General features: G+C 41.6%; 1 protein-coding gene across 2 annotated transcripts in view; it reads left to right on the forward strand.

The window, feature by feature from the left end:
• fstl4 (follistatin-like 4) overlaps positions 1-13,572 on the forward strand; it is a 151,032-nt gene that overhangs the window by 60,009 nt on the left and 77,451 nt on the right. For both annotated transcript variants that reach the window (XM_057360496.1, XM_057360497.1), the window contains exon 4: positions 5,821-6,048. In XM_057360496.1, coding sequence (XP_057216479.1) covers positions 5,821-6,048 — 228 coding nt within the window. The remainder of the gene's footprint in view (positions 1-5,820; positions 6,049-13,572) is intronic.

The raw sequence follows: 13,572 nt of genomic DNA on the forward strand, positions 1-13,572 counted from the left end.
CTCTGGCTGAGAAAGAGAACATCATTAATTTGGTTAACAAATTTCCCGAACTCTTCCATGATGTGCCGACCCAGACCACAATCATTACACATGATATTGATGTGGGGTCTGCATCCCCCATCAGACAACATCCGTACAGGGTTAATCCTTTCAAACGTGATCTTCTAAAAACGGAAGTGGAGTACATGTTGCCGAATGGCATCGCTGAGCCTAGCTCAAGTGCCTGGAGTTCACCCTGTATTCTAGTTGGAAAGTCGGACGGCAGTTACAGGTTTTGCACAGATTTTCGAAATGTTAATGACATCACGAAACCCGATAATTTTCCTCTGCCACGCATGGATGATTGCGTAGACAGGGTTGGATTTGCCAATTTCATCAGCCAATTTGACCTGTTAAAAGGATATTGGCAGGTCCCCCTGACTATCCGCGCCAAAGAGATCTCGGCGTTTGTAATGGCCGATTCATTCCTGCAGTATGGTGTTATGGCATTTGGTATGCGGAACGCGCCCGCTACCTTCCAGCACCTCGTTAATATAGTCTTGTCCGGTCTGGAAGGCAGCGAGGCTTATCTAGATGATGTCGTATTGTGCACCCCGACGTGGCCGGAGCATTTTAAAAAAATGCGCGAACTGTTTCAGCATTTGTCTAATGCCGGTTTAACTGTCAATCTGGTGAAGTGCGAGTTTAGTAAAGCTACGGTGACCTACCTGGGAAAGGTGGTGGGTAGAGGTCAGGTACGCCCTGTTGACTCAAAAGTTACCACAATAGTAGACTTCCCTGCTCCAACGGATCGGCATTCACTACGACGTTTTTTAGGAATGGCCGGCTACTATAGAAATTTCTGCCGAAATTTTTCTTCGGTCGTAGCCCCACTTACAGACCTCCTCAGCCCCAAGCGGGAATTTGTGTGGTCTGATCAATGTCAGCATTTTTTTGAAAATGTAAAAGGCCTACTAATAAATGCCCCCATCTTATCTGCCCCAGATGTTACAAAGGCGTTCTGACTCACTGTGGATGCGAGTGATTGTGGAGTTGGTGCCGTCCTCCTCCAGTGTCGTGAGGACGATGTTGAACTCGCGGTCTGCTGTTTTTCGCACAAGTTTAGCCAACAACAGCGCTCTTATGCTACGATTGGGAAAGAGACGCTGGCCTTGGTGCTAGCCGTACAACACTTTGAAGTCTACTTGGGTTCCTCACCGTCCCCAATAATAGTCTACAGCGACCACGACCTGTTACAGTTTTTAAACCAAATGCGAAACTCTAACCAGCGACTCATGCGCTTGAGTCTACTTCTTCAACCATTTAACATTGAAATTAAACACATTAGAGGCAAGGATAATCTGGTTGCCAACGCGCTTTCGCGTGTTTAATTGTCCGTCTTTCTTATAAAACAGTAGGTATTGACATATTTGGCTAATACGTTTATAAACGAAATAGGGTTTTACTTATAAATGTCAATAGTACAGGGGCATTTCTAAATAACCAAGGGTACTTAAAAGTTGACTGTATTGTTTCTGTCGTGTTTGTTGATTTTCTCTCTTTTACTGTAGCCTGGAGTCACCATTTTGGGGTGAGGGTGTTATGTCCCTCTGCCCAGATGGTATGGGCATTTTAGTTTTGACTCCCTCCCTCTGCTAGAGTTATTGCGTCTGCTGTTCCCATGGCTCCACTGCATCCTTGAGACTACAAATTGGATGCAGCTGAAGGTGTCTCCAAGCTGGCTTAAAAGGTACTGGAAGACGACTTTGTGTGTGGGCAAACAAATCTCCTTCGGCTCGGCTATGCTGTTTAGACGTGTTTTTGTGCAAACAACCGAATAAATACCCTAGACTGAACAATAATGTGTCTTTGTCCTTTTATGTTGGGGCGACTCAAGAAGCACCCTAACACTGTATGAGGTGACCGCTCTGTCAGCCACCGAACCAGCCTTCCATGGCTCGGTGAAGCAGATCGTCCCTCTGGTTCCGCTGTCACGGTTCTTGGGCACTTGGGACGAGTGTACCAGCCCGTCACGCTGGCTAGAGAGGATGATCCGTCTCGGTTATGTGATCCAGTTCTCCAGGCGCCCACCCAGGTTTCGGGGCATTCTCCACACCTCGGTTCAAGAGGAGAACGCTCCTGTGCTCGAGACGAGGTTGCCGCCCTTCTGGCGAAAGGTGCAATCGAACCCGTCCCTCTAACCGAGATGTCTTCTGGGTTTTACAGCCCGTACTTCATAGTGCCCCATTCGGGATCTGCGCCTCCTGAACAAGCACCTACACAAGCTGCCGTTCAGGATGCTGACACAGAAGGTTGAGGTTGTTATACGGCTCAGCGCCGTGGTGTGTAAAGATAGGTCCCCAGTCTGTCTCTCAACACAACTGAAGGGGAACGTCTCGGTTACGACTGTATCCTCCGTTCGCTGATGGTGGGAACGAGACGTTGTGACTTCATGCCACAACGCTTCGCCGACCCGCTGCAGCGACCGGGAGATGTCTCTCAGGTTCCTCAGCCCAAAGGGTGAGTGAATGGCCGACGCCACCTCCCTTTTATACCCGTATGCACGGGGCGGGGACTGGCGTGCATGTGCCATTCGCCAAAGCCCATTGGCGTTTTAAATTCCTCTGGGAGATGATAGGTTCTCAAGATCAAACCCCAGTCTGTCTCTCAACACAACTTTGGTTACAGTCGTAACCGAGATGTTAACAGACACAACATTTTAAAAACAGTTTAGTAAATGCTAAAATTAAGATGAACTTAGATGAATAATTGATGTAGAAGTATTGTTTATTGTTAGTTCATGTTAACTAATGCATTAACTACAAATACAACCTTATTGTAAAAAGTGTTACAATGAAAATAAATGCAATTTTTTTGTATTTACAGGGCATGCTGTGTTAATAAAGGTTTTGTATTACCTATCAGAGACTCAAATATGTGGTTTTTAAAAGTAAAATATGGATGGCTCACTTTTTATAAGAACTGATTTAAGGGCTTTTCGGACTGCAGGAACGATTTCGTAGTTCTGGAATGACTTACCAGAAATACCTGCTTTTTGTTGTGTTCGCACTGCAGGAACTGGCTGGAATTTTACTGGCGGGAGAACCTTTTAGGGTCTACACCAGCAGGGTAGGAATGACCCTTGATGTAAGCAAACGCTGATTGGCCGAACTTCTGTTGTTTGTCATTGTTCGACGGACATGCTTAAATGATGTCGCTGTCGACCGGCTTACTGAATAGTTTATTTTGCTGGTGCGAATGCAATTGGAGAAATAGCCTGAGGGAAAACTTAGTTCACGAACGACAGCCCTCTTTACTCGTTCTGGAACTTTGCGCCTTTTGACTTCAGAGTTTCATTGAATCCATTATTCACTTTTGGATGATTACTGTACGTATTAAGTCATTAAAAACATTTTTTTTCACCTACTTTAGCAATCAATTGGTGTGTCTGTTCTTTTACGTACACTAAGTGTTGATCTTAAGAATTTTCCACCACTAATCCCACTAAAGAAGCTACCAAAAAACGTGTGTGTGCACGAACCTCTATGCCAACAGAAGATTGATTTGAGCCTGGATAAAACTATTTTCTTGTCATTCTAAAATAGAGGATTTGACCGTTGGCTGCTGCTTTTTAAAATGCTAATGAATGTGCTGAATATAGATTTCACATCTGGAAGAGATGTGTACGTACACGTTTTTGTGCATACATTCTTGGATCTAATTTGCATTTTATCAATGAGGCCCCAGAACCTTATATAGACCTTAGTGTGAGCTCTTATACAATAACTCTATTGTGTTCAAAGGCTTATTATTTTCAAAGGCTCCCAGATGCTGTTGTTCTGTAAATGAATGGCAAAATCATTAAAACTTCCATTTCTTAGTTGAAAACATTGTTGTGTATACGTTTCTTCACCCAGAACACCATAGGGACAACTCACAACACTGTGGCAGCCCTAGAAACCATAAAGCAACACCCTAGCAACCACTCAGAACACTGTTGAACGCAATGTAAGTGCGTTCTTTAGGAAATGTAAAAATCTAGTTAGCTTCATTGTAGGACTAAAACATTGAGCTATGATGCAAGTATGTATACACCCTCATTTCCAGATCACGTTTACCCTCTCGCGCCCAATTCATTTCTGTATTGCTGAATGGAAATAATTTTTCACAGTCACTTTGGCAAATGACGTCATTCTGTAGTGAAAGCTGCAATCTGTAATTTTTGCCCTTCTTTCGCCACCTCTGTTACTTTATGTACTTTAATACATGTTAATCAGCTTAACGTCTATATCATAACTAAAAGCTTACCGTGGTGAGTCGGGGCAATGTAAAGAGACAGTTTTCAGCAGGGTACTTTCAGCCAAAGTTCTGAATCGCAGCTTTAAGAAACTCGGTCCGACTGGCTTTGTTGTACTCGTGCTTTAATACAGATGTACCCTGGAGCTTGAAGGGGTGGTCTGTTGTTAATGTCAGAGAGATGTTGTTTTGTGGGATTACACACACGTATCCTCTCGTCCCTGTGAATGGAATCAATTAGTCACATTTAGTGAAGACAATAGGATGAGATGCAGAGTAATCCACGGCAGCCGAACAACACTTCCCTCTGTGATTTATTTGACTATTCATATGAAATGTTTGAGGATGTATCATCCAGGCTTAGAATTAATGGCTGACTAACTGAGTTGGAAAAGCGATGGCTTGCAGCTTTTAAAAGTCACATAACAATACGGCAGTGATAAACAAAATGCATTAGCTCCTCAGCTTGGCACAGTCAGAAAGCTTTTTATGGAACGTTTAAGATTCATGCTTCGCATTGTCTCGCTGCCCAGACTCGATGGATTACAAATCAACTCTTTCGCTTCTTAAGTAAACCGCAATGGGGTTCAGCTGGGAATGGTGCCGACCTTAGCCAGCGCGTCCCACGATTGCAAAAAAAGAGCGAATTACTAGCAGAATTACAAATAGTGATTCATAAGGAACATTTGTGGTTTGGATAGATTATTCAACTCGGAAGAGGGAAAAAGCTTCGGAGATGGCTATACAGCTGGCGTCCAAAGAAGAAAAATCATTGTCACAGAAGCAGGGCTCAGCTAAGCACCTAATCTTCAACGCTCAGTGAATACAAATGATCCCGTAATCGTCTGCAACCTTGACATGCAGACACAAGGTCGTGGTGTTGGGCCATGTCTTACTGTCTGCTGATGGGTTGTTGATTTGCTGTAAATAATAAGTCCAGTAAAGGCGCCCGGTGGCCTCTCCAGGGGTATTTTTTGGTGCTGTTGGTGGGATCACATTGACTATGTCCAGTCAGCGGTCTGAGTTAATGTCTCCTCTTACCTGTTCTTGGTTTTTGTTAAACGCTAACTCTGTTTAGTGTTTATAGTTTTCACTGTTGTAAACTGTAATTAAACAATTCCGGCATACTTTGGTAATTTTGAAGCATACTCAAGTAAATAATATAGAATAATGCAGTATTTTGTATAGTTTGTTAATTCTGTCAGACGTGCATTAACGAAACCACAACATAAAAGTGGGTTTAGTGTTGTGTGTAGCAGGCAGCAGTGATTTGTCGATGGCTTTGCAGCCGTTGGTCATCCTCATTTATTTGTGAATTACACATCGCCCAAAGATGCAGCTGAAACAGATCTGAATTCCAGATCCCAGCCGCAGCAATCCCTAAAGACCATTTCAGATCTTGATGGGCGAGTGCATTATTTGATTCTGATGAAAGTTCACAAAGCTACTTTTCCTTTGCAAAAATGTGCACGGATTGATCAGACAATGTGTGTCAATAGAGTCCTGTTAGATTTCAGTTTCATCTCAAGTCTTTCTTTTCTCCAGATGAGGGGCCGTGCCGGAGGACGTACTGCGGTCGAGGGCGGGAGTGTGTGGTCAGGGATGTAACGGGCCGTGCCGAGTGTGTTTGCCAGGAAAGATGCCACAGCTCATTTGTGCCCGTCTGCGGTTCTGATGGACACTTTTATGACAACCACTGCGAGCTGTACCGCACCGCTTGCCTGCAGCGCCGCAGGATTTATGTGCTCCACAGTAAAGACTGCTTCTTCAAAGGTAAGATGTCTAAAACTCGTCCACGTTGTGTTTATCAGAGAATCCATCTGCTGCTTCTACTAAAGGATTGATCTCAAAGGAAAGTTTTTAGATTTTAATACAGATAGAGCTCAATGATCAGCATCGTTCACATACTGTTCATTACCATTGAAAGTAATTCAACAAACAGACATTATATTGATGGTTATGCACAAACATAAAGATGTGCTGCCCGAGTTATTTTCTATTCTGAATGTATTACTGCACTAAGTCTAAATCTTCATTTTACTGTAAAGGGCCGTTTTTAGGCATGTCTGTGTGATTTATAGGCTTTACATAGTCATGTCAAGATTTAAAAGATCAAATTTGATTAAACTACTCATTTTAATATGCATTTTCTTACAATACATCTACAAAGATGTCACGGCTGGCGTGGCGGAAGAACCCAAGTGCAGGCAGGCGGTGGATAATGGGTTAACAAATACTTTATTACGAAGAAAAAAGGAAATACCCACGAGGGGGTGTCAAAAACAGGAACGAACTAAAATACAAAACTTGAAACAAAACACTTCCCTCGATGGGGCAAAAATAAACAAAACAAAACACGACACAACGTCCAGGGCAGGGGAAGGTAAACCAAATAAACAAACAAGGCAAGGGGAGCACACGAAGTACACTAGGCACAATACACTCACGTGGTACAAGAAACTCAGGACGTAGACGCCGTGCGAAGAAACTCAGGCCATCACATTGAACAACGAATCCGCACAAGACAGCAAACACACGGGCATTAAATAGGGAGACAGACAAAGGAAGATAACGAGGGGCAGGTGAAGAACATGAGACACGGCAGGAAAGCAATACGGGAAACGAGAGGGGCGGGGCCAATGACGAGACACGAGAAAGCACATGGAATGTCAATGGTAAACAAACCATGACTTTCTCACACTAAACATAAGGGATCTGTCAAGATCCTGCCACTTGACATGGAAATCAAGGACAATGAGGCAGGACCGTGACACAAAGAGTTTTGCTTTTATCAAAGTGTGAATACATTACTGTGCACAGTGTTTCTGTTCTTTTGCACAAACTGAGGGATGAGTCTGAAGTCAGCAGCATACAGATGCTATCCTTAAACTGGTTTGAACCGAGAACATTTCTTTGAAAGCGTGAGATGTTTTTACCTTTTGTGAAAGTTGAATGGATGTGAATTGGTGCAACACACATTGTAATGATCTTTCTCATATACTGAGCTTACAGCGGTATTCATTAATCATATCCATTTTAACACTGTATATGTGAGAGTGAACCCCCCCACCTTGCTCGACCTGTTTAACGTCATAAACCATATTTATGTGTAGTACTGATATCTAGAACGTGCATCAGATGTGACACGACTCCATAAGTTACAGTTTGTGATGTACAGTGTAATGCATAAGGGAATTTTCCTAACGATAACACGGTCAAGGTTTAGAGCTTCTAACTAAATGAAGGTCATTGTGAAGCACACGAAGCGCTTGACAATGTTCCACCTCATAAATAATAATGCAGGCAGTAGTGTTGTGCACAGAGGTGTGCAGTCTGAAGAGCTTCATGAGTATATGAGCTATAAACAAGAGCACATGAAGAAGAACATGATCAAACAGCACCACCGGATACATGTTTAAATTCTAATTAAAGGAGAAGCTCCAATAAAGAATGTCATGGCGGACCTGTTTGTCGACATGTATACATTATCATTTCATTCACTTCACTTGTGATGTTTTGCTCAGTAGAAATGTGCACACCGGAGGAGTTTCATTGCTCAGAGACGTCTCTCTCACGGCTCATGCTAATGAATCTTCTCTTGACATGAACTGGATGAGAAATTGCAGACTTTGGCATCAGAATGGCAGAGATCGCTTCTGAAACATGACTGGGGTCTTCACACAGTATCAAGGAAAGCAAAGCCTTCAGCAAAGTTCTCTGTTTGATCTCTATTTCATCTCAGTGCTTTCCTGGAGAAACAACTGAAATATTCAAGATCTTTAGATTTATTTTATGATGAAATGTTGTTTTTAAGTCCAGGACAAATGTTCGGTTACTGTAATGCTTGATGCTGTCAGATGGATGTTGTTGGACTGTCTACATTGTTAGAGCATGAGAAAGAACACATTGACATGATAAATGTCACCATTAACTGCACCATTTTAACATTGCAGTTGTTTGACATTTATAGATAAAAGCAATGCAGTAATAAAATAGTCCTGTTATATCAGAATGATATTATACCTAATAATACACATCATTTTACAGCGATGACTTACAGTAATAGATATGTGGGGCTTTCAGTTTTTTGGAGTACTCCTATTTTAGTGGCATTATGGAAGTGCGGTATAGACATGTACAGGCCTTAATCGCACTATTACCGGCGTGTAGGAACTTTGGCAGCACTTTGCGACAGGTTACACACACGCACAGCAGTGGACAGCCGTTTCGTTTTACGGCAAACAACATGACTTCAAGCAAGAAAGCACATTTTTGGTCCGAATGGGAAACAAGAAAGATGCCAACAATTCTAGAAAATAAATGAAACACCAAACACTGTATGTGGTACCATGGCGAAGACGAACTGTTTGTTGATACATGAAATTATGGAGAGAACGTCGAACGGCGTCGCTTAGTGACGTAATGACGTATGCCATTAATCCAACTATGTAGTGTAACATGTAAAACAGGAACATGAAAGGTATATTCTTAAAGCAACTTAATCGTAATATTAGCTTACTCAGAATAAGACAAATAATTTGATTACTGACGTCCATGTAAACGTGGTCACTGATGTGTTCTTACTCTCTTTCTTTAAAGAGTGCTGAATAAGACATATTGCTCTTTGTTTGTGTTTGTCATTCAAACACAAACAAATTGTCATTTGTCATTCGGTTGTAATTTTACAGGGAAAAAACGTTATTTTACAGTTTATTTCTGGGTGAAATTTCAGGGTTTTTTTAAAGGTGTCATGAACTGACATGCCGGCAGTCTTGTAGTTGCTACTTGAAGCGAAGTCTGTTGATCATGAGCGAAGGCTCCGAAGAACAAAAGGTGAATGAATGAAGCACGCCGTCTCCCTTTTGTACCCGGATATCCGGGGGCGGAGTCCGGCATGCAAATTTCATTCGCCAATTTTCATTGGCCTCTTCTAAGTCGGAAGCGATTGGTTCTCAGGGACGAACCCCATCTGTCGGTTCGACACAACGTCGAGAGACCGACAGAAAGGGAACCAGGATTTTGTTCCCAAATTATTCAGATTATTATAATCCTAGATTTATATTAGGATTAAAACATAAAATAATGCTCAAATGGGAATGATCCTAAACCTAAGCTTTTCTTTGAGCATTTACACTAAACAATAATGTTAAACGCTGTTTTTCTGATATGTGGATGTTAAACTGTTTTTTGTTTTGATGTTTTTTCTTGTTTTTGTAATAAATGAGCTCAAATGAGATAGAGAATAAACAGAGTCCCTCAGGTCACATGGCCACTTCATTAACTTTATTGCTCCCATGAGATTCCTTTCATGAAAGTATTTGCTATTTAAAATGGATGTCCTGTTCTACTTATAAACGTCCCCTGTTTATTCACAAGTCCCTGGCCTCATAAACATCACTCTCAGCCACCCAAGCATATTCAAACAATATGTGATGCACATGCCAGAATCCTGCTAGCCTGATTACGTCAGACTTCGTACTTCCGCTCAATTTCAGTTCAGTTCGCTTCTGTACTCAGTCTGATATAGCAAACCAGCTCCCAGATTATCTCCGGCTCTGCACCAGCCGTCCAACCAACGAACAGAGGGCGCCTGAGAGCCGCGACGTAGACGCTAAGCGCCAAATTTAAGATTGTAGTTTAGGTTAGGGAAATCTAAACAACAGCGTACATGGAGACACGGGATGCTATTCGCTCTGTTGTGGAGAATATTCCTGGCATTTGCCAACTGAAGCCCGAACAAGAAGAGTGTTTGGTTCACATTTTGAATGGAGGTGATGTTGTGGCCCTACTCCCGACAGGTTTTGGGAAAAGTTTAATTTATCAACTGTTACGATCGTCAGCGAGAAACTGGGGAGGCCAAAGTCCGGCAAGGTGAGAATTGTGATTTAACCCACCTTGGTGACACTGCTCCGTGATGGCAAGTCCATGGCCATCCTCGGCTTTTTTATGGTACTTGGAGTTTTAGACAGTGTATCTCGGTCTCTTTTATCTGTCGAGCTCGCACTGTTGACAGGTCAGTGTGTCCTTTCTTTTCCAGTCCTTGAACATTGCCATGACATGCTGTAATCTTGCAATTAAATTGCAGCATTTCCGAAAGACTCGAAATGAAGGAAGAGCTGTTTAAAATAACTAATCCTATCTTTGACAGTTGGCTGCAAATAGTTTCTTGTTTGTCTCTACTGGCAAATATTAGTTTAGATGCACTAATTGTACCATGGATGCATAGATTTACTTCACATAATCTGCAAAAATCATTCACAGCCATCTTCACTCCGGTATTTCGCTCAATGGTTTTGTTTTCGCCGCATACCTGTGTTTATAGCGGAAGTTCGAGGCGGCTTATCCAGCGCATAACATACGTCATAAGCAAACGTTATGTAATTGGCTTACGGGTACACCAATGATTTTAAACTTCAGACAAGCACCCCTCCCCCCCCCAGTCCCCCCCAGTGAACAGTGAAATTAAAATTCTATTTTTATCCAAACTGGAAAAGTGATGACTTTTGGGAGTCTTCCTCTATTCCTTGGAGTTTTCTCCTTGATAGCTCAAGAGACTTACCTGAAAGTGACATTTCAGTATTAAAGGCGGGGTGTCCGATTTCTCTTAGCCGTTGTTGATGTTCAAATCACTAAAACAAACACACCCCTACCCCCATCTGTCGCTTTCGTCAGCGCTCGGCTCGGCTAATGTCCGTCCTGTGCACCTTTCTACTGATTGGCTACAAGGTCGTTTTGGTACTCGGCCCGACTCGGTAGTCTAAAGCGTAATTGGGAAATCGGTTACGCCGCCTTAAATCATACCAAAATTCCTTAGGAAAAAATACAAAAATGAGCCAGATGTTGACATGCAGTAACTGTACAAAAGGTGGAAATAGCATAATTTAGATAGAAAGTTTTTGTTGTCAGAATTTAAGAGGAATGTTTCAGTTTAACTTTTTCAATTTTTCAGTGTAACAATTTTGAGAACAGATTTGTGTCCATTTTATTCACTTATTATCAAATAGGTCTAAAAGAAACATTCGAGATGAAGAGATTTCATTTGCGTTTCTACTGTATGTTCCCCACAGGATTTGGTGTGTTTGTTTACTCTCAAGTACTTGTTTGTGAATGCATTTATCATTTATAGACACACACTCTTGAAAAGAAAGGTGCTTAAAAGGTTCTTCACAGCGATGTCATAAAAGACCATTTTTGGTTCCACAAAGAACCATTCAGTCAAAGGTTCTTTAAAGAAGCATCTTTCTTACCTTTTTATCATCTGAACCATTTTTGTGGAACCATTTAGACAAAAAAGGTTCTTCTATGGCATCGTGAAGCACCTTTATTTTTTAGAGTGTGCAGTGTTTATCAGAGCGTGTTATATACTGTAGTGATGAAGTTAACATGAAGAGAATGTCATTCAATGACTGGACAAGTATTATAAAACATTACAGGGCTTTTAACTGATTACTTTCTAACATGATGTAGCCATTGTCAGTGTGAATAGTTTTTATTGCTTCTTATAAACCTGATTCTTTATAAACACTGACAGGTGCATGTGGGTGTTTCACTTACTGATTTAGTACAAAAAAAGTAATATAAAGCTAAAGAACAGGACTGCTAGAAAAAAATATTCCTCCACACCAGACCTTGTGCAGTTTCTGCTGTGTGAAGCTGTCAGATAAAGTGTTTCCACACGGCCACTCCGGACACTTGTGTAGGGCATGATGTCATGGGAAATGTCTGTTCAAATGTCTTTTCTGAGGAGCATATAGAGCAGATGATAAAATCTCTCTCTATATACAGTATATATATATTGAAGAATATATATGTTACCATTCAAAAGTTTAGGGTAACTTAATTATCCTTTATTAATCATTATTTATTTTCCTAGAATTTTAGAGTTAAGGTAAACTATCAAAATAATGGAAAATAATCAAAATTATGGAATAACACAAATGTAACTTGTGCTGCGACTACAGAAAACACAAAACATATCAAAACGTTTATATTTGATGATCTTCAGTGTAGTCATTCTGTAGTGTACAATTTACAGATGTAATGTTCTCTTGTCATTTTCTCAAGCAACTTCTAATGGTATCACCCTGAGATGTGTTATAAGCTCTTACTGACTGACTTTTCTTCCTTATTCAGTCCAGATCATATATTTTTCATTAAATTCATAAAACTTTACATTAAGTTTTGTAAAGCAACAAACTAATATGTTGACACGACTATATTTTTGTCTACCAAACTAATTTTAGACTTTTAAGCACTGTAAGGTCAAGAGAAACATTTCACTTAAGAGACCCAGAAGGTTTAAACAGTAGTGTACATACTGTATAGTTTTGATGTTGAATGTAATTTTTAGTCTTAATTGTGGGAAATCATCCTGAATAAGCAGATATGACTGATGGCTTATATCTGAATGGCGTGTATTCATCGTGTCTGGTTTGGTTTGCACTCTTCACATGAGTCCTGACAGAGTCTTCACACTCACATACACTGAGAGAATATTAATGTCCTCTCCCCACTTCTCTGTTTCATCCCCATGGGCCCGGCAAGAAAAACGAGCACTAATACCTGCTGACATGTGCTCTGTGTGCTCATTAGGAGAGAGCAGCATCTCAATCACTCTCTCACAATCCTCCTCTCTTACTGTATCATAACACTGTGATATTATAACAAAGAGGTTTGTCTGCTGTACACACACTTCTTCTTTATCTATTTTAAACTATAGTTAAAAAATACACGTTTACTTAACTTTTTGCGTTAGGAGTAAAATCTGGAAATGAACACGTAAATTCCTTTGTGCACCTGCACTCTTGAAAATAAAGGTGCTTCATTATGCCAATGTCTAAACGGCTCCATAAAGAAACTTTAACACCTGAAGAAACTTTCCATTTCACAAAAGGTTCTTTGTGGTAAAAAAGTAAGAAAGTAAGAAAAAGTAAGAAAGAGAAACCAACAATGGTTCCCTTTCTGTCGGTCTCTCGACGTTGTGTCCAACCGACAGAATGGGGTTTGTCGAAATGTCAGCCATGCTTTCCCGGGCCGCCGTGAGTGTTGGGTTGCAGTGCCCGCACTGCCTCTCCCGGCGCTCGCGGCTGGCTACATGGCGCCCACCCCCAGTGCCGTGTTTACCGGAAGTGCATGAGGAACTTAGTAAGACCTGGAGCGCCCCCTTTCCGGCACGTTTCACGTCAAACAAAGTTCCGTCACCCTCTCTTCCCTCGAGGTTGAGACAGCTAGAGGATACGTCGATGTCCCCCAGGTGGAGTATGCCGCCGTGGTGCACTCGTGCCCGTAGGCGGCGGC

Source organism: Triplophysa rosa, linkage group LG19, assembly GCF_024868665.1.
Source record: "Triplophysa rosa linkage group LG19, Trosa_1v2, whole genome shotgun sequence".
NCBI lineage: Eukaryota > Metazoa > Chordata > Actinopteri > Cypriniformes > Nemacheilidae > Triplophysa > Triplophysa rosa.